The sequence below is a fragment of the Aethina tumida genome, chromosome 4 (genome assembly GCF_024364675.1).
Source record: "Aethina tumida isolate Nest 87 chromosome 4, icAetTumi1.1, whole genome shotgun sequence".
Classification (NCBI taxonomy): domain Eukaryota; kingdom Metazoa; phylum Arthropoda; class Insecta; order Coleoptera; family Nitidulidae; genus Aethina; species Aethina tumida.
In genome coordinates, this window is record NC_065438.1 from 26,935,601 (window position 1) to 26,958,198 (window position 22,598).

At 27.5% G+C, this 22,598-nt stretch overlaps 1 protein-coding gene across 1 annotated transcript in view; it reads right to left on the reverse strand.

Moving 5' to 3' along the window:
- LOC109596415 (trissin receptor-like) overlaps positions 1-22,598 on the reverse strand; it is a 165,957-nt gene that overhangs the window by 24,937 nt on the left and 118,422 nt on the right. The window contains exon 6 of the mRNA XM_049966622.1: positions 21,743-21,874. Coding sequence (XP_049822579.1) covers positions 21,743-21,874 — 132 coding nt within the window. The remainder of the gene's footprint in view (positions 1-21,742; positions 21,875-22,598) is intronic.

The window sequence follows — 22,598 nt, forward strand, 5'->3', positions numbered from 1 at the left end:
TCGATAATTAATGTCGTTTTCTGAAGTGAAAACTTGGGCACTTTTTGGTAGGGGAAAATCTTATGGGTTAGAAGTTAACAAATAATAATAGATTTAATGTATCTTTTGAAGTGAAAATTTCTTCAGCCGCCTTAGACACTTTTGGTATGGGTGAAATCTCGTGCGTTCGCGTCACCGACATGCTTATAGCAATATGCCTTTTGCTATACAACTGACGTATACTGCTGTGTATATCTTATAAGTGAACTTGAATGGATTTAGTGAAAATTTATTTAAATATGTCCAATCATCGAAAACTCAGTATTATAAAATATAAAACTATAATCGATGCCTATACGCTATACTTGGATAAATTTGAATCAAACATTTTCACTTTTTACTTTAGTTACCATAAGCCTATTGTATCTTTTTTACAACAAAATTTAATTATAATCTTAAAAATCAAGAACATTGATATTTAAGTAAATACAAATACTATTCATAAATAATATGATTGTATATTAATTGTTATTTCAATTGAATTGTATTTATATTTTGTCATGATCTTCTACAGCCCGTAATATATTTGAATAATAAAAAAAAAACATGTAAACATTGTTGCTCGGAGTGTCAATAGACGTGAAATCCAGATTGATGTTGATAATTTTAATTCAAACATTATGAAATTTCATATTTTAATACTAAAAGTTATAAGTTTTCACTTATATCAGCAGTTTCTATTTTTCTAACAGTTGACGTGAACTGCATTTCATGTAGTAGTGATTGGGTGGTTTACATTATTATACACTATTTTAAAGATTGGAGTTTAGATTATCTTCAGTCAAAAACTGAGCGACATTAGTAAACAACAAATTGGTAAAAAGTTAAGTTGAAAATGGACAATCAAAGAGGAATATACAAAATATTCCTATAAAATTCACTGATTTAAATTTGTGGTATATCTACCAGAAACTGAAATGTATAATATATATTTTACGGGGTTAAAGGAAGTAAATTTTACTCACTGCTTAACGTTAAACATTTTTTACACAAGAAATAAGTACGAAAACGGAAAGGTCTTGCGTTACTGGTAACACACCTGTTTAATAAATAACAAACGGATAGGTTGGGGAATCGGCTTTAAATTTAATCGTGTGACACGCTCCTCCCTGAAATTCGGGAACGGCGGTGACAGTGAACATGGGGATAAACTCAATTTAAATAGGAAGTTAGGAGTGCTTACTTCACACGTCATGAATTCTAGAAGACAAAGTGACATTGAGTTTCATTACATTACATAAAAAACTGCTCATAAATATAGAGACATGGACATAGTACGCTGATAAAATCCTGATAGTTTACTTATTCAGTTTCACCGTTATCCAATCTCGTATTAAATTCCGAGTTGGTTTAGTATGTTTTAGATACTAATACTTTTGGTAATTTTTGAAAATTTATGTAACCGGGAGCATGCATTAATGCGGATCAGATTGAAATAAATCTGGGATAAAGATTAGGTTTTAGTTTATCCTGAAGGCACCACATTAGAATTTATATGAAAGTTTGCCCAAGAGTTTTCAAATAATGTCTGCAGCGAGGTGCATCCATTCTGAAACGCTTTAAGCTGACTGAAAACCGAACCGTAAATAAGGACGAAATGTGGAAGAGCATGTGCAAAATGCGGTTGTTTGGGGATGTTCACAGATGGTATTTTCTTTATCAAACACATCGTGAAGTTTCAAGAGTGTGAATAATGTTTAATTTTGGAATATTCGTATAAAGATATTGCTGATGGCCTCAATTAAATATAAATTGAACTTTTTCTATATATTTTTTTCTGTTCTGAAGTTCTGAAAATTATAATGTATAAATAAGAAAATTCATGTCAAAATAGTAATTTAATTTTGAAATTTTTGAAACATTTTCTTAATGTAGACTTTTATTAATAACGAAAAATATTCTCTGCCCATTTGTAAGATTATTAAGCACCGAGGAAGTTCATATTTCCTTAAAACGTTCACGGTTATTACATAAAAACGATTGGAAGTCAACCATTGACAAATGATTTCCAGCTGACCAATTTTATCAGAAATCTTATTACATTTTGTAGAAAAATGTTTTTCATATTTTAAGTGAGAATGACACTTTTCTTACGTTATTGATGGACATCTAGATTGCTTTCAAACATATTTATTTGGAGTGACAGGAATCACAAAAATTCTATTTTTAATAATGGTTAAAAATATAACAGGTTTTATCATGAAAATAAATGATTTTCCGAATTATGCATTATGAATTTGCCAAATCTTAGTATCTTTAATAATTACGTTGATTGAAGTTTTCTTGTGCACCAAAACTTATCCGACTCATCTATACATTCGATACAGATAACTTTTTATTTTTTGCGAAGAAAAAGAAGAAGTCTAAAGTATAAACTTATATTCAGTTACTAATTATTAGTAGTATATTAAATAAGCATTAAATTTCTCCAAAAAAATTTATAACGACTTATTAATTATTAAAATTAAGTTCTTATATACTCATTGACAAAGAAATTGTAATACCAAGAAGGGGGTGTCCAAATTGGAAATAATATATTAAAGATTTTAAATTTTTTTTAATAATATGTTTATATACCGAGTTTATCTGAACACTCCCCAACACTATTTTATTTTAAGGTATATTATTCCAAGCTACCTGTGCTTCATATCTTAGAACCTTCGAAGTCCGTGGAGGTTGGGGTAAATCTTCTAGTCTTCTACCCATCATATCCAAAACATGTTCTATGGATGTAAGATATGGGAATCTTATGTCTTCTGGTTCAGCAAACCCGTATATGCCCTGCATATATGTCTTGTGTTACCTATATATGAGTTGTCATATATATCAGACATTTGGCTATGATTTTCGGATCGGTGACCGGAGAGAGGTTTTGAATCGGTGTGAATTCGACACTGCCACCGAATTTGCTGGGTGGTTGTATCGCATGCGTTGTCTTCAAAGTTTTGAATTTGTTGTTCATTTGGTTGACTGACTTTCTATAGATCCTCTATATTTACATATATTTTTGTCATTATAGGTTAACGTGTCGTTTTCCCATTTTAGTGATTGACATTGTTTAATGGCACATGTGTAACATTCTTATCTTATATGGGATAAACGATTAACTCAACCTAGCTCTGGTTAATCCTTGAAATACGTTTTATATTTTAATGCTATTGCGAATTCATTTTAAGAAAATCTATATATAGAACAGAATTCTTCCCTAACAATAAATGAAAAAAAAAATAATGTCTTATTTATTATTTATGGTGTTGCATGCATTTATGTGTTGTGTTGAAGGTTTTCAATTTGTAGTTCACATAGTTGACTGCTTTGATTGATGTTAGGTCTATATTTTTAGAATTTTTGGACTTTATACGTGTTCTCTTTTCCTTCTTTAATTGTTGATATTGTTTAATGTCCGTTATACTATTTTACTTATGTTTTTAGGGGTTCGATGTCCATGTTTAAGTCTGCTTATAGGACTCTTCTTATACACATTTTTCCCCTTTTTGTGAATGTGCTCCACTTTTTTTTTTCAAGTGCCTTATTTTAGTAGTTTTCTTCTGGATTTTTATTTTTTCTTATATTGTTGGTTGTATCTCAATTTTGCATAGTTAACAAGACTGTTAGGAGTCTAGTTTTGATTTTGCTAATGACGTATTTTTTTCGTTGGTTTGTAATCTTTCTAAGTAGTTTTTTGTTGGTGCGTTGTAGTTCATGTCCATTTTTATCTGTTTGTTCTCTTTCTAATTTGGACCTGTCATTTCTTCTTTTGTCTCATTTATTTGAAACTACAATTGAAGGTCCAATTTCCCTGCTTTCACTAATGAAATTTTGCAGAACTTCACCTGAGAAGATTTTGTCACTTCCTCCTGTTTCCTCAGTGTTCGTTTTGCCATCTCTGTGTTGTGTTACCAATGAGCATATGATCTGGTTACACTCTGATCGTATTACCGTTCTGTTCATTGGGTGGTAATTTATTGTTTTTCTGATGTTCTAGTTTCTTCTTTCCCTTGCAGCCTTTGCGAAGAACATTTTTGTCAGTTTGTTGTACTTCATATCCATTTTGGCTTATTTAAGCTCTTCTTCAGTTCTCTCTAGCTAATTTGACATTACAATTGAAATTCTATCTACACTGCTTTCCTAATGGCCTCCTTATTTTTTGGCAGAAGGATCCAAGGGATACTTGTACACTTCTCCCTCTGTTTTCTCGTGCTTGTTTGCTGACGTTGATATATTGTATTAACTTCCCTAGTTGCATTCCCATGCAATACCGTTAAAAATTTTCGATACCGGTATTTCGGTATTTTCGCATTTAGAACCGATAATACCGGTAAAATACCGGTATTAGTTTATTTTAAAAAATGTAAACAAAATTAAAATTCACTTACTATAGGTTGTTGTTGAAACAACAAAACATTTATTTTTAAGAATAATTTAACAAAATTAAGTCCAACTTTTTTAATATATATTATATTAATTCGTACAAGTGATTATTATTTTTTATGCAAATTGAAATATGATCCAACGTAACGTCGTCTAACCTCGATCTTATTTTTGTGGTTATATGTTGACCAGCCGAAAAGGATCGTTCTGACTCCACACTTGTTGGTGGTATTGTTAACAAGTATTCATAAGCAAGCTTTAGATGCATCCCCCTAATTCCATGCTCTTCAAAAAATTGTAATTCTTTTTTAAGTTTATGTTCTATTTCTAATCTTTTGTTTTGATTCTTTGGGGTTGGAACATTCGTCATTGCTTTGTTAATCACATTCTCTAATTTGTTTTTTAATGAAGCAGTTGCATATTAATAGCGGGGAGAGATGTAACTGGTGTATCTTCATCTTCAAGATCAAAATCTTCATTGTCTGGTTCATTACCTTTAACTCCTAGGCGTTTTATAAGAGGAATGAATATTTTTGTAATGGAACCTTTTTTAAGTTTAGGACATAAGTCTGTATCCGTTTCGATTTCGTTTTGTGAAGCGTTGTGCAAAACTTGAGATATGTTTGTTTGTCTTTGCATTATTCTATACTTCAGAGCATTTATCAATTCAATACTTATTTTACTTTTTTGTGTAACAAGCGTGTCATAAATTTAAACATCGCGTCTGCAACAAGAAGATTGGAATCTCTTCTGCATAGTGCTTCTATGTTTGATTTTAAATCAATTAATGCTTTTTGGACACAATACCATAATTGGTAAAATCTTTCCAACATAATAAGTAAACTATTCCATCGTGTTATGACATCCAATTGCAAATTCAATTCTTTTCCAAATTGTAGTTTTACATATTTTTGTAAATATTGATCATTTTTTGTTGGAGATCTTCTGAAAATTTTAATGACACTTCTAATTTTTGTTACCAGCGGGGATAAATTAACATAATTCAAATTTATTTCAGTGCCAACAGATCCAAACTATAGGACAACACCATCAGCTGTAATCTTTTTATCTTCTTCTCTGTCAGTTTCTATGTCATTGTCATCATCTACATCACTATCACAATCGCTAGATTGGGATTCATTTGGTTCAATTTCAGCATCAACAGGCACTAAACTGGAATTGTTTTTGTAAAGGACATCTCTAACAGCTAGGTGGATGCCATGTGCAAAACATAACTGATGTTCGACTTCAATCAAATGTCCGAGTTTTACCATAACTGAACACCATCTGTCGATATATAAACAATGTGATTTATTAAGTTGAGATCAAATTCTTGTAATTTTATTTTCAAAATCTCCAAACATTTTTCCGTTGGCACTTTTCCATGTAAACGGGCTAGTCCAATGTTCCGTATATATACATTTCTTTAATAATTTCTATTCTTATCTTTTTGCAATATTCAGTGATCATAGATTTTATTGTTGCAGCTGATTTTGGTAGATCATTATATCCTCTTGCATGTAACCCTTTTCTTATATCTTCCGAAGAGCAGAAAATTCTAAATGGTAGTCCATCACGCGCAACCACACGAGTCAGGATCTCACATAACTGTTCCTTCTTTTGATTTTGAAAATAATAATTTAATGTTTTTGTCAACTTTTGACTAGAACAAGACGCATCATTTTCATTATCTGCTGCTACGTCGCTTTTAGTTTTTAAATTTATGTTATGTTGATATTTCAAGTGGGTGTGAAGGCCACTTGTGGATCCTCCCTGACATTTGATTTCTTTTGTGCATTTTTTACATTTTGCTACTTGCCCTTGATTAGCAATTAAATAATAATGCCAAATCGAATTAACGTGGCTCCCTTTTTTGTGTTCTCGAAATATATTAGATTCCAAATTCATACTTTTGATTCTAAAACAATTATTTTAATTAATTAATAATTTTAAAAAAGTAAATCTAAGTTATTAAGGAACCATAAAATAAGTTTTATTAATAGGAAATTTATTTATCTGCAGCATATAGAATAGTGCTGACGTTTATGTATATAATATTTAATGGATATTGTACATAAATTTACAATCAAAATTAACACTAATATCGTTCACAACATATTAGTTGCTCAATTTACAAGACAAATATTTATTTAATCTTTTCTAGGATACACATATTTCATGGTTCTTAAACTCTAGGACTCCAAATTTACTTACATATATTAATTATTGCACAAGCACAAAACTAACAACTTTTACTCTCAATTTGTGTCTATGTACTGATAAAACACTCCGCACTGAACTAACAGCCTTTAGCTACAGTGGACAGGATGTCATTTGATTCTAAGTAAATGGGAAATTCCCCGAATCAAGCTTCCGTGTAACGTGTATCAACTAGCGCTAATGTTCCTGTTAGAGCATTTATCAACATTGGCAACGTCTAATGCGCAACCCCCTCCCTTTAGTTAGGGTGAATTAGCTTTAAGACACTTACTTTTAAGTCAGCTCGAGAGCAACACACAACGCTCAGATGCTCCGAGCAAAATAAACAGAAAAATCACAAACTTGGCAGTTTTACTAGTCCAGCACATACAAAACATTGGTCCTTCGAGCAGAAACTATTACACATACAAAACAGTTCCAATACCGAAAATTTTATTATTTTAAGGTGAATATCGGTATTAATACCGGCAAAAATTTGGACAGTATCCCGATTTTCGGTATACCGGTATACCGAGATTACATTCCCTAGTATTATTAACCATTGAGTATATACTCTTGTTTTACTCTGGGTCGATACTGTACGCCATGGCAGTTATGTTCTCATCCCCGAACCCACTAGAGACAGATAAGGGTAGCTAAATAGTTATGTGTTAGCATTGAAAACATGTTGTGCATCAGAATAAATTCTTGCTAATGTCTAGAGTTCACGTTTTATTCACACTCAAAGAATCCACGGATAATAAGCGTTACAACAAATTGGCTTTTAAAAACCTATTATATTTAACGTTAAAGTTCATTTACTTTACATCCTTACCGTATATGGGATTAACGATTAACTGCACCCAGCTCTGCATAATCTTTGAATTACGTTTTAAATTTTAATGCTGTTAGGAAGGAGAATAAATCCATTATAAGTACATAAACAAATAATTTTAATTTTTTATTATTGATTGAAATATTAATATTGTTTACAAAAATTAAAAATTTGATTATTTAAATAATAATAATTTATTTATTTTTTATTTATTAATTTTAAATTAATATTTACATGCACACCCACATCCATTAAAGAACAAACAACGTTCCACTCTTTCATATGTAACAAATGTAACTTTGTGTTGAATGCCAATGTCACATTTCGTAACGATAATGGTCGACTGGCTTCCATTTGTCATTGTTTAACTTTTATGTCGCGTAATAACCTGAAAACTTCTTAATGAAAAAACGTAAATGTTTATTTATTTTCAGTGTGGCCAGCTGGTAACAAATTCTCAACTTTTTCGAGAGTTTATTTAAAATGCATCGTTTGAAGCGAACAGAAATCCAGTTTTTAAAAGTTTCACTCACGAACATTCGATGCAGTTGGTGTACAACAAAAGCACATTTAAGACAGTTGAAATTGATATTGCTGTTTTGTCAATATCAATTTGAGAAAATGTCCATGGAAAACATTAGATGTCGTGACAGCGTCTCCTTTTAGAAAATATAAAATTTTCAGATATAAATAGTAAATTTTTATTTCATATGACATCAGCTCACTGCAAAGAGTTCAAGAAAAATTCTTAACCGAAGAAGCCAAATTGCGGTAATCTAATTCAAACTTGTAACTTACAAGCAGTAACAAAAACAGAAGCGAAAGTTTTAGGACGATCAAAGCTCGAGGCAAATCTTAATTTATATGTGGTTGCTTACACAACTTAATTAGGAATCACTTAAAAAAGTATAAAATAAGTAATTGAGTGCTTTTTAGAAGTAGAGACATGAGAGATGCAAATTCAGTAGATTTATTAATTACCTTTTTAATGCTTTAAAATTAAAATTGCATATAAATTAAAATTAAACAAATTTATTTAAATACATTTCAAATTATTATTTTATATTGAGCTATATAAAATATGATTTTTTATTAACCTGTTGGTTGATTGGTTGGAAATAATTACAGTCAATATTATTTTAAATATTAATAAATAATTGTTTACTTTAATAATATTAATATTTAATATCAAAGAATTTGAAATACACTTTTTGTACTTATTTATTTTTGTAGTATTTTTATTCAAAATCGATAAACATTCCAGAAAATGCAATATTCCACTTCAACTGCAACTCACAAATTTTTAACATGCTCTTACTGATGTGTATTTTGCATATGTAGATATCAAATAATGATACAATTTGGCGTCTGTCGATATTGTAAATTTGATTGATTGTACGGGATATTCTACAACTCCAGGCTCAAACTTCTGTTTATTTCTTCTTATTTCAAACGTCAATAACTCTGTTTTTTCAACGTAATGACCATAGAACTTTTACATCATTCCATGCAGAAATCTATTTTCTGATGATTTGTTGTATACCATATAGAAACAATCAATCTTTATCGAGATATTTAAAAAAAAATGAAGAAAAGTTTTTTCGACTCGGGTATAGAGTGTGATCTACAGTATACTCACATCAGATACGGAGAGATATTCAAATAATAGTTTAGACAAATATTAAAAAATATTCTTTTGGATTCAATAATTTGGTTTAAAATTTAACATTATCATTGGTATTATTTGTCCAAATTTTAAATAAATTAAATAAATGTGTAAACGGAACGGCACCATAATCTTTATGCCTGAATGTTACCCTGGCAACCCTACTGAACTGACCAATAAGAAATATTACGTGTTTATCATCCAACTAAATTTGTTTGTTACTCCGTACCTTGTTTGAATGGAGTTTAGATTTTTAATCTACTTTACACATATATTAAGATTTGTGATGTTATAGATGTTTTGCATAAAAATATTGGAAAAGTTAATTTATATAAGGGAGCAAATCTTGAGTTCATCCTTAGAAAAAAAATATTGTGAAGTAAATAAGTAAAATAAAAATATGTACATCAAAAAAGTGCATTTCATTAAAATATATAGAATGATATCAGATATAAAAAAGATAATATTTTGAATACCACCGTGTACATATACCCTGTAAAATGGTCTGTGTTAAAATAAGCTGTTGACTGTAGATGACATCAGTATCTTAATATCTGTCCTAATCTTGTTATTGTATAAAAATTTGTTATTGGCAGCTTCATCTATAAGATTGCCGTTATATATTGTTATTATTTATTGTGTAGTTTTGCTTGTCTAAAATATTTAAGTTTACCAAAGAGTATTCTTTGGTCTATCTTACACATTTTCCAAAAAATTTTTTGAAGTAGTAATTTGCTCATAAAATTTTCCAAAATTACTCATAAAATGACAGAATTCTTATGCACATTTGATCCCTCTAGTCTGAAAACGAATACCCTTTAGTAGTCCATAAAGTTCAGCACGTGGCTCCAAATTTACTTCGTGAGAACTAGCAGAGGGCATCATCTCTGACTGTGGGGATTCCCCCTACGGGGCAAACTGATTCTGTCGCTTAATGGTGTCTCTCATGGTTCAGAGCGATCAGTCGCGTTTCTTACTAGACATGGATAAACAAAGTATAAAAAAGTTTCTGAGATACGGCCCATGACATACTCTATTTGTCTTTCCAGTACATCATATTATCAGAAACAAAAACTAATGGAATATTGAATAAATATATGGAAAATTATTATCAACAACAACATACCGTACAATATTTGTTTTATATATTTTATTTTGTATAAAAAAACAAGAGTAAATCCATTGAGAATATCTCGGTCTAGTTTGTGAGAATCCAGAATAAATCACAATTTATTGCCAAGGGATATATATATCGATTCCAATTGTCCGTGAAACAAAAACAACGAATACTTTACGCTACCTAACGTTCATAGTTTAAACTTAATAACAAAAAAAAGACAAATCCTTACATGTGTATGTTAGCGTTTATTCTTATGTTTACTGTTTTACGATAAACTTTCAAATGTAACTTACCGAAGCGACAACTTTAATAATAGAAAAACGTAGTTGAAAATCAAATACATAAACAAGTTTGATCGAAGTTTGGGATATAGGTAAATACTTTACTTATTTAATTTGAACGTAACAATGCAATAACTTTGTGTTTTTGAACAAATGTAAGGTAATATTCCTTTTAGCTTTATGTTGTGTCTATTATTAATGGCTTAAATTAAAAAATTAATAAATTCTAAAAAATTGTACATATGTATATATTATTATAATTTCTGCAAGTACTCTTTAATATATTCAATTTTATATATAAAAAAATAAAAATTCAACTAAAAAAATATAAATAAACCTACTAACTATTAATAATAAAATTAGTTTGATAGAGATGAATAAAAAAGCAGTCAAAAATTTCTAATTGTATAAAATAACTATGTATTGTCATAAAATACTTATTGGAATGATTTAAAAACAATTAAGATTTAAAACAAATAATCGTTTTTATTTTTTTATAATGTTCCACCACTTAAAAAATGAAAAAAATCCTGAGTATAAAGGCGTTTAAAAAACAACAAAAACGCGGTCAAAAAATTAGATTTTAGTTTTGTTTCTGTTCTTAAAATTCGGGTCTTTACCTGGCATTCATGAAACTACTCCTGAGAATAAATAAATAAAATCTAAAAAAACTCGAAACCTATTTAAGTTGAAGAACTGGGCGGATTTTTCACTGAAACGGGACCATAAAACTTGTTTAAAATTTGTTATGTACATTTTTTAATTAAATTGTGTTCTATAACAAATTAAATATTTAATACTTATTTTTACCTAACCTAAACTTTTAGCAAATATCGTTGTTTTATATGCCAAAAAGGCATAAATCAATTAAAACAACTCTAATAAAATTATTCATTCTTTGCTTTTCACTCACATATTAAATAAATCGTTAGTTAAAAGAAAATTTCTTTAAAGTTAATTCAGGTATCATTTTTGTGAGATAGAGCAAAATAAATATTTAATATTTGTATTCATTAACACCGTACTTAATTACACGACTTTATTCTTTCTTTCTTAAATCACCTATTAAATCTATTGCATTTAAAAAAAAATTTTGTTGAAAGAAGTGTATTTTTGCAACTATTTTTTCGTGTTATTTGAAAAAATTAATTTTTTACTAAAGAACTTTTTTAACTTTTGACAGAAAAATTAGTTGACATATAAGATATTTCCTTGCTCCTTCCTTCCATTTTATGTTGAAAATATAGTCTTTATAAATAATTTAAACAATTTCTATTAGTCTTTGTTAAACAAATAGGAGAAGATATACAATTTTATAGATTTAATGGATTTTGATGGGAGCAAGACGCGTCCACGATTTTATCTTAGTATTTTATAAATATTTTCAGATATATTAAATTATATTGGTTTTGTCAATGTGTTAATTTTTATTTGAAAAAATGGAGTTATGTTTATTGCGATTGTTTTGGAATTAATTTAATTTTGAGGTACATCGGTATCATGTAAAGTACCAAACCGATTATCTAAATTAACTGTTATAAATAAAATAAAAATTGCATATTTTTAGTCACAGTTTTTATTTTTTAATTCCATTTTCTGAATATTGTCATTCAAATAAACAAAATAAAAATTGCAAGTTTGAAATCGCATATTTTTATAGCTGGTCATGGATTTGTAAATTGACAGATGCACCAAGTATCACTTTCAGGAATCACAATAAGATGCTGCATCCTGATTGGTCGACGATGCACATTTTTAACGAATTTCCGTGCAATTGCGATTTTTCGCCAATTTTCACAAACTTCTCTGTTGCGTTTATTACGTAAATGTATCGCCTGGTATTTGATGTTTCACCAGTATGATTTATATCATACATAACATATGTGTAAGTTACCAGAAATTTACAAGAATCGGTTATCTGAAGCTCTATTGGTCGACGGTAAATAAATGAATTATTGTAGTTTTAACCGTATTTTGATACGCCTAGGATGTGTCCTAGCGTCCGACTTTGGATTATTTTTTTTGGATTTTTTTATTGTGTTGACTTTGCAAATGTGTAGGGTGGTGGTCAATATTACCTTTGAGGGATTTGTGAAGATTTTCATAAAAATTTGATGGATTTCGGATGTTTTATTGAGAGGTTAATTTAGTTGTTGTTGTTATTACTATTTTATTAATCAATTATTATTTTTTAATCTGATTATCTAAAAATAATTTAAATAAAATAAAAATTGGAACACATTTTATAGTTGATACGAATTTGTTATGAAATATAAAATATTTTAATAAACATTTTAAATTCATTTAAACTCGTTAATGTAACTAAATGATTTAAATAGATCTCACTGGAATCGCAGAAACCCATATTGTGCAGTTCTATTATTTGATGATTACCAACTGCGTTTTTAAGAGATTTTGATAAAAACAAAACTTACTCAATTATTGTATTGAGATGGAAATACTTTTAACTAATTTGTGTAATTTTAAGGAAATAGTTTAAGAAAATTTGAAACATTTTAGGTATGTTTTATTGATACTGTTTTTTAGTTAAGAATTAATTTCTTTTTGAAACATATCGTTGTTATTACTATTATATTAATCAACAATTATTTTTTAATTTTTTGAATTGATCTAACTCAATATAAGTTCAACATAAAATGTGGCTTATTTGAAAACTGAAAACATTGATGAAATTTGTATGTTTTGTCAGATTTTAACAATCAAAAGCAAATCTATTGAATAATTTTTTAGACTAGCAAATTTTTTATGGTAAATTTAATGAGACCATTAGATTAAAATGGTTATATGCTAAATTTTATATAAAAATATAAAACCATCGAAAAGTTAAAAAATTAAATATTCTTCTTATGAATTTATTTTTAAACTAAGTAGACTATGGAATAAACTATCAAAATGCTTTACAATTAAAAAAACGTTTTTCAAAATCAGACAAATCAGACCTCTGTGTAAAATGAAATTGCAATGGCTATGGGAAGATAAGAATACCGAATCAGTCCCAGAAAGGTATCGGGCTCATAATTTCAGGAAATGTCGGTACTCAAAAGATATTTCAATGCTTTCAGATCTTTATCTGTTACCGTTTTTGAATAAATCAAAAAATGCTGAAAATCAGCACCTCGTGAATCGATTAATTTAAATATGTTTTGGTGCAAGATGGTATCTTCTAGGAAAAAAGTAAGAGCTCTATCTGTTGATAAGAACCTTAAAAAAACGAAGTTATTTTTACGATAACGATAAAAATATGAAACAATATTTTTAAATTCCTCATTCAATTTTCGATGAAATTATGAGCTCCAGAAAGTTTTTAAAACGGTATGTCACATTGAAAAAAATTAAAAATCGATTTTTTATGGTTTAACTCTTTAAATGATAAAATACAGAACATTAAAGTTAAGGGAAAGTTTAAATTTTCTAAAACGTAGTTGAATTATATAAACAATAGTATTTTATTCTGATTTAATCATTATAGTTAGAAATAAAGTTTATAATAATGATTGGTGTTCATTATATGAAAAACAAATATTTTTATATGAGTGTTCCTATTTTATTCTGTTGTTTTCACTACTACAGTAATTCTGTATTTTATCATTTCAACAGTTAAATCATAAAAAGAAACGATTTAAATCAGCTATTTTTATTTTAGATCAAATTTATACATTCATAAAAGAAGAAGCATTTCGTGTCGTCGGTCGAAGCGGACGAACATTAACGTCAACAAAAACGAATTTCTCGCAGGCAACAGCTTGAAAATTTATTGGGTTACCATTAACATTGTCCCTTGTGTATACCGGACCGGTCATAGTGCCTTAACATATGTATAATTCTGTACTGCCATTATAACAAATTCCTCCCCATGCCATAATGGAAACTCTTGAAATAGGTAAGGCTATTGAACTCTTCGTCTATTTCGTGGACCAGACGCGAACTGGACGATCATGATTGTACAGCCCAATTCTATTTTCATTTGTGAAAACTACAAATTTACATTTTTCTGTCCATTGAACATGAGACCTTGCCCATTTCAATTGTTGTTGCTTATGGCCAATTGACCCCAGATTCCAACATTTCAATTGTTCTATCCCTTTCATCTAGAGTTAATTTACATCTAGACAAACACTTCTGTTGTCAATTATAAACTAAATGCATAGTGTATTGACCTCTTTAAGAATGTAGTTTGTTATCTTTGTATTTTTGTGTCAACTTTCATAAAAATTAATAAATTAATTACTGCTTTTATAACACATTTAAAGTGTTTTGTTAGAATGATGAGTATTATGAATTCAGCGATAACTAATTCGTTTTGATTTAGAAATCTGTTTCTCTGACTCTTTCGATTTGAAGTTGGCGGATCGTTTTGACATTAAATAAAAATAATTTATCTAACTTTTTTCCTCTTTACATTTTCAAGTTTTTTGATTTTATTTATTTTTTTTTTCATAGTAATAGTTAAATTTAACGCATGACGATTTTTTTCTCCAGTTCTTAGGAGTAAAAGAATATGGATCGTTTATTTACTTGTTACAAATGTTACAAATAATTTTCCCCAATCTGTTGCAAATTTGAACAAATTACAAATACAATAATTTACTGTATGATCGATCTATTAATCACAATGATTCACAGGTTTTTCATTTTTTTAATAAAAAAATAATTTGGTCTTGAAAAAACTATGATATACTTTATTAATAATCATAAAAATTAATAAATAAACTTAAATATTTCAATACTTTGTAACATAACCTTTGGCATCTTTTAGACATATAATCTACCAGTTCCAACGAAATGGCAATTCTTTTTCGACAAATGGAAACATGATATTTTCTAGTATGTCTCCAGTATTGAACCCCTTGAATTGAGGGTGCAACTGGATCGAGAGCGAGAAAAGCGTCCCTAAATCATAATGTTTTAGCAACCATATTTAACCGAAGGAATTTGGTATTTAAAATAATATCGTTGCCCCATTGGATGCTTTACAAATGTTCTACCATCTAACCCAAACAAATTAAATTTATTTTTGTCTCTCCAAAGGACAGTGGGCCACTTTTCCGGAGTCCATGACATGCGGACCCAAATGTAACTAACTGACCAAAAATGTTAATAATTGAAATACAACTGACCGCAAATAAAATAATATGGTATGCAGCAATACTAGTATGCCGGATGGTAAATACAAACTGGCGAATTTGTTTAACACCATTGTGACAAATTCCATGGGTTAAAAATCCAATTATTAAAAATATTCCATACTTTTGTCCACTACTGTACGTAGCTCATACAAACTTGGGCTATCCACCAGATTCAAAATGAAAATATTGTTATGTCCTAAGAACTAGGAAAAAATAAATAAATAAAATTAAAAAAAATGAAATTGGCAGTTATAGAGACAGTCGATAGAAAATTGAGAAAATTTAAAATTTCATAATGTTTGAATTAAAATTATCAACATCATATGCATATTTATATGGTTTTTTATTATTCAAATATATTACGGGCTGTACAAGATCATGACTAAATATAAATACTAAAATTGAATTGAAAATATAAATACAATAACAATTAATATACAATCATATTATTTATGGATAGTATTTGTATTTACTTAAATTTCAATGTACTTGATTTTTAACAATATTTTAATTGTTTTTTGTTACAAAAGGCTTATGATAATTAAAGTAAGAAATGAAAATGTTAGATTCAAAAAAAGTAACGCGTAAAAACGGCATCGATTGTTGTTTTTATTTTTGTAGTACTGAGTTTTCTATCATTGAACATGGCCCTTCAAATAATCCAAAAACACTATTTCAATAATGCACAGTATATACACATTGAACTTTTCATTAAATCCATTCAATTTCACTTATAAGCATTATACGTCAGCTGTATAGCTACAGATATACTGCTATAAGCATGTCGGTGACGCGAATGCACGAGATTTCACCAACCTAAAAAGTGTCTAAGGCGCACAGCACACTGCGCGTGCGCCAGCCTCGAATATGTCGGTGACACGAACCCATAAGTTCAAAACAAAAAAACTATTTTTCGTAAAACAGTTGAAAATTTTCCTGAATTATTTTTATTTGATGTCATTTCATGAAATTTTTGACCATGTTCGCTCGCTTTGAATTTTTTTGAACAAATAATTCCAATATCCCATATCAAGTTTGACATTTTTAATAGTTATTATTTAATATCAAATCCTGGTAGCCCAAAATTAGTTAAGAAATTAAATGTGACAGATGAAATATGAAACACAAATATAGCAGTAAATATACAGATTAAATGAAAAAAGTAGCCAAAAATTGCAAAAAATTGTCACTAGAGAGATTTACGTGTTACATTTTCTATCCCACTGAGAATATTTATAGCGTTGAAAAAAAAAAAAAAAAATAAATAATAATAACAATTACGGTTGAACGGTGATAATTCTTTGAATATATTTTAGATAAGAATATATAGAATAGATAAGTTGAAGCCAAAATTTCAGAGGGATCTGCTTAAATTGTCTATAAATTTCTAATAAATCTGTTAGGAGGTATATTTACCAAATGATTTTACTATAAATGATAGTAGCGAGTGGCATATTTCATTTTCAATATCATAAATGAACATCTGGAACTCGGTTAACAATTTGACTGAAACGCTTTTTGCAAACAATAGATCTGCTAGGTATAAATTAACACGCGCACCATTATACCATACTAATTCGGAAATGCCAATAAATTCCTAGAGCTGATAGATCGACAGGAAGTGCGTGACTTGCTTTATCAGCAGTGTTTTAATAGAGAGACCGTAAACAGCAAGTTGCTCTTTGTTCCTGAGATGAGGTGTTTTAATCTGAAATTGTTCCGATGCGTGAAGAGAAAACTATCACTCCTTTGTAAATCGTACTACGTTTTCTGGTTCGATATTAAAATTTTAAAGCAAATGAAATGAGCATTTCCTATTCTAGAAACGTACACACAATGTTTATTAGATGAAGTTATGCAATATTTGATGTGCTTTCATCGACAGTGTGTTGTCGATTGCTTTTTAAGAATTCAGCTCCCTTTTCCGGGAGACAATACGAAAGTATTTTAGTATGTAGCTCGTGTCAGGCGAGTTATGATCTGCTTAAATATTTCACTTTTTGTAATTCGGCATATTTCATTGCTTCCATGTGCAAACTGTTAATGCATTTATAAATTTGCCATGTTTTCTACTGCGTCATTGTATTTGAAGTTATTGCGACACATTAAACAGCCAAGAAAATTATAATCGAGGTTATTAACAAAACAGTTCTGCAAGTTCCAGTTTTGATCATTAATAAAGCGGACAACCCGTCCTATATTTCAAAACATCTGTTGTGACATCGGTAATTACATCATAAATTTTAACCACTCTGGTCTTCCATGGCACAGTGCTATTAATTGCGTATTATTGTTATTTACTGCGTTTTGCCTATTTTGCAGTCGACTAGCACCAATAACTGGTGGTGCAATGACAATTATTAAATTTTAAACCTGAACCTGCTTCACAATTTATGGAGTTTTAACTATGTTGTATAAACTTTACAAAATATTACAATAATTGGTCTGTAAATCTGAGGGGTCAAATCCATTCATTCTAAAAATAACAAGATTATGCAGTGGAATTTTTCTTTAGTCTTTCAATGATTATACTGGTTTGTAAATTATAAGTCATATTGTTTTTCTCATCTTGGACAGAATTTGCTACTAAATTGATTCTTTTTGTTGTTATGAATATTTCTAGACTACAAAGTCAGTATTATTATTACCAAACAATAAATAATAGCACTTTTTACCTAGTATAAAATATTTACCTAAAAACACCTTTTTTAAATTTCAACCACACATTATACATTATACAAGTTATCCAAAAATATGCAATTTCTGTTAAATTATTTCTTTTGGTATTCTATTGTATCTTGTAGCTTTAATATAATCGCCTCTCAAAAAATTTGAAATAATATTTGAAAAAAAAATAAACTATTACAAATAAACTTGAAATTTTAAGTATATATGTTTTTTGAGATATGTATCTTACATTTACATTTACGTATATTTATGTTTAGAAAAATAAAATTTTATATTCACATAAGTAGCAAAAATTGTGATATAATTTTCAAATTATCGAATGTTAAAATACATTAAGGATACTTTTGTCAGATATCATATTATGATATTATAGTTATATCTTAGATAAACATAATTTATTACACCAAAAATTAATTATATTTGCAGAACTTATTTTTGTTCGAGATTTTAAAGGCAAATTCAGTTATAATTTATACGTTATAAGCAGATCAAATTATTCCTAAATTTTAAATAGATATATTTTTATAACTCTGTCTTATAACTACGATTTTCTTAGTTGGACCAAACATTAATTACATTAATGCGTTATATCAATAATACTGAAAAACAATACATACCGTAATTAAAATACTTTAAATCACAATAATTATTTTTATTATTTATCAGTATTTATTATTAAAAAAATAAAATTATAAATTTTAACTATTGATACATTTTTCTAAAAAAATTAACCTACGATTATCTTATAATAAAATTAATTAATTTGTGTTAACATCTGTAATGAAATAATTTAAATATTTGTGAATGTATTTATAAATAAAATTATTGAAAAATAAAAATCTGATATAAATGTTACCGTAGAAAAAAATAATGTATCAATACTTAATTTACCATATTATTTATAATTTGAAAAAAATATTCAAATGATAAGAAGTATTTTTATTCTTTATCAATATTTATTAGTAAAATCTTATTTTTAATATTTTACTTATTTAACCGACTTAACTAAGAGTTTTTTTATATTTGTTACAAAACGAAATTTAAATTTGTTTTATCATTAAAATTTTAAAATACTGTATCAATTTATGTTGATATTTGTAGAAAAAGAATTTTAAATATTTAAAATATTTTTGGTTGTGATACATCAATAAAATTGTGCTTAATAATAAGGATAGAATGAAAAATACTTGTATTAAGATTGACTTCTTTTCTATATTTTCTATTCATTTGAAACATTTAAATGACAAAAATTATGTCTACTCTTTGTGAACATATATTAGAGTATTACTTTTAATATTTATAAACTGATATATTTTTCTAACAAAATTAATCATATTAATATAAAAGCACCTTTTTTATAAAACTTCTAATTTGTGTTAATTTCTGTAATCAAATAATTTTAAATATTGGTGAATGCGAATATTAATTTGAAAATACTATTTAAATGACAATAATCTTTATTCTTTATCAACATATATTATTAGTTTTGATTATATATATATAATTTTAACTAATTAAATTAGACTAAGAGCATCTTCTTATAAACTATTGATGCTAATGCTACATGCTAATATCTCTACAAAATAATTTTAAATGTTGGTGGATGCGGTATAAAATTGTTAATTTGTGTTGACGTCTGTAAGGAATAAAATTTAAATATTAATGAATCCATATATAAATAAAATTATTGAAAAATCAAATTCCAATGTTAAAATAAACTATAGTAATATATTTGTATTTAAATTAATTTCTCGTATTTTTAATAATTTGAAAAATATATTTAAATGACTGATTAGTCTTATTTTTTAATTAGTGACACATTTTTTTTAACAAAATTAACCAAATTATGGAATATATTTTAATAAATCTTCTAATTTGTGATAATGTCTACAATGAACAAATGTTATATATGGAAACAATGGTCACGAAAGTCTTAACCTTTATACTTTCTATTAATTTGAAAATAATATTTAAATGACAATAATTATCTTTATTTTTTAACAGCATTTAATATTAGACACTCAGTTTTAAAATTTTAATTACTGATATATTTTTCTAACAATATTGATCAAATTATATTTAGAGTTTCTTGTTATAAACTATTGATTTATGTTAATATTTGTAACGCAAGAATTTTAGTTTTTGATGGGGGCGCTACATAAAAAAATATGTTCAAAAATAAAAAGTGAATGAAAAATGAAAATAATACGAAATAAAAAAAATATTTGACTTGTTTTCTATATTTTTTATTTATTTGGGAATTATATTCAAATAATAAGAATCTTACCTTTAATATTTTAATTAGTGAGACTTTTATCTAATAAAATTAACTGAATTAAATTGACTCTTATTATAAAACATTTAAATGGTCTTAACATCCCTAACGAAACGATTTGAAATATTGGTGGATGCGCATAAAATTATATTAATTATTATCGAATAATAAAATGATTTATGACAAAAAATACTTGTATTTAAATTACCTTTCAACGAAAATGATACGATATTTGTATTTCGATTGACTTTCATTCAATATTTTCAATTTATTTGGCAATAATAATTATTTTTATTCTTTGTCAACATATTTTTTAGAATCTTACCTTTAATATTACTGACACACATTTTTTAATAAAATTAAACAAAATGGATTGAAAATATCTTATTATAAAACTTTTAATTGATGTTAATATATTGAATCAAATGCGCATTAATAAATTTATATTAATTATTATTATATAATAAAAAAAGAAAAAAAATCTATTTAAATTATCTAATCGTCTATAATTTCTGATTATTGAATAGAAAATATTCACAAATGGTAAGAATTATTGTTAAAAATTGTATAAATTTTTGTTGCAAGTTAATAATAAATAATATAATATAAATTTATAATTTATAAAATTTAACATAAATTTTGTATGATTATTAAGGAAGTCAATTGATCATTTAAGACGCGTTCACGATGTGAAATTTAGACACTGATCAAATTGTTTGTGTCAAAACAATTTATTAGATATGTCGAGTGCCATTTGAGAGCTCTCATTAATAATTTAGCGAAATGTGATTAGAGAGGAAAACACCGGAATCCAGAAGCTTGCCTAATGGGATATATTAATAATCGTAATCTATATCTCCCTTTGGAGACAATAACGCCTAGGTGTCTACGGTATCTGTTGATACTGAATTTATGAGTGGCAACAGGTTTATAGGCGTTTCGATGTGCGTAAATACGCAGTGGGATGAATCATTAAAATTTTAGATAAAACCGTATAGGGAAGTTAGTCAATTTGCAGACGCTGGAAATTATAATTTATTGCAAGGATAAGTGGCAGTTGAAGCTAAATTAAATTTAGACATTTTGAGTAAAATTTAAAATGATTAAATTTATATACGCACCTTTTTGTCGACTCGATATTTGCTGGATGATTTTCTGCACAAGGTGTATTCCTGTTCGTTCGAGGCGTTTAATTGTTTCTTCAGTTGTTGTGAACTGTTCCATAAACAAACTGCGATACAGGTGTATAATATCTGTAACGAAATAATTAAAAACAATCGTGAATGCGTAGTATTAATAAATAACTTTATTTAGTAGGTAGTGTAAAATTCGTAATTAATTAATATGTTATACATTTATTGCAATTTCATAAGTAATTACTTAAATAAATATTACATTTTTAATGCCGTATCTATAGTTTCTGTCGGCTTTTATATTTATTATATAAGGTAATTCAAAATTGGAACTGTATAAATTTTAAGAGAGTATTCTTATAGTCAAAATAATTTTTCCTATAAAACATGTGTCCTAAAATGCACCTCTTCCGGGGTACACATACATAAACTTTTGGACACAATAGTGTAGACACTCCGTGATCCCCACAATAATTAATCAACTAACGAATTATTGTATATATATATAAAATATTTATTGCACTTCTTTCAATAGTAATAATAATTTTTTCATGCATGGCAAATGCTTTGTTATAAATAAAATTAATATATGCAATATCTTAATATGTATTCTTCATTTATTGGATTTCATATCATCATATATTTTAATTCTCTTCTTCTTTTTCTTCTTTTTTTAGTTTATTAACTTAAAAGCAAAAAATGTATATAATCATTAACTAATTAAAATGTAATCTCATTATTTATAGCATATTTATTATCATATTAATGAGAAAAGTATTTTAAAACGAAAATTATGTTTATATCAACATTACTGTTAAGAAATTAATAAATATGTTCTGCCCTT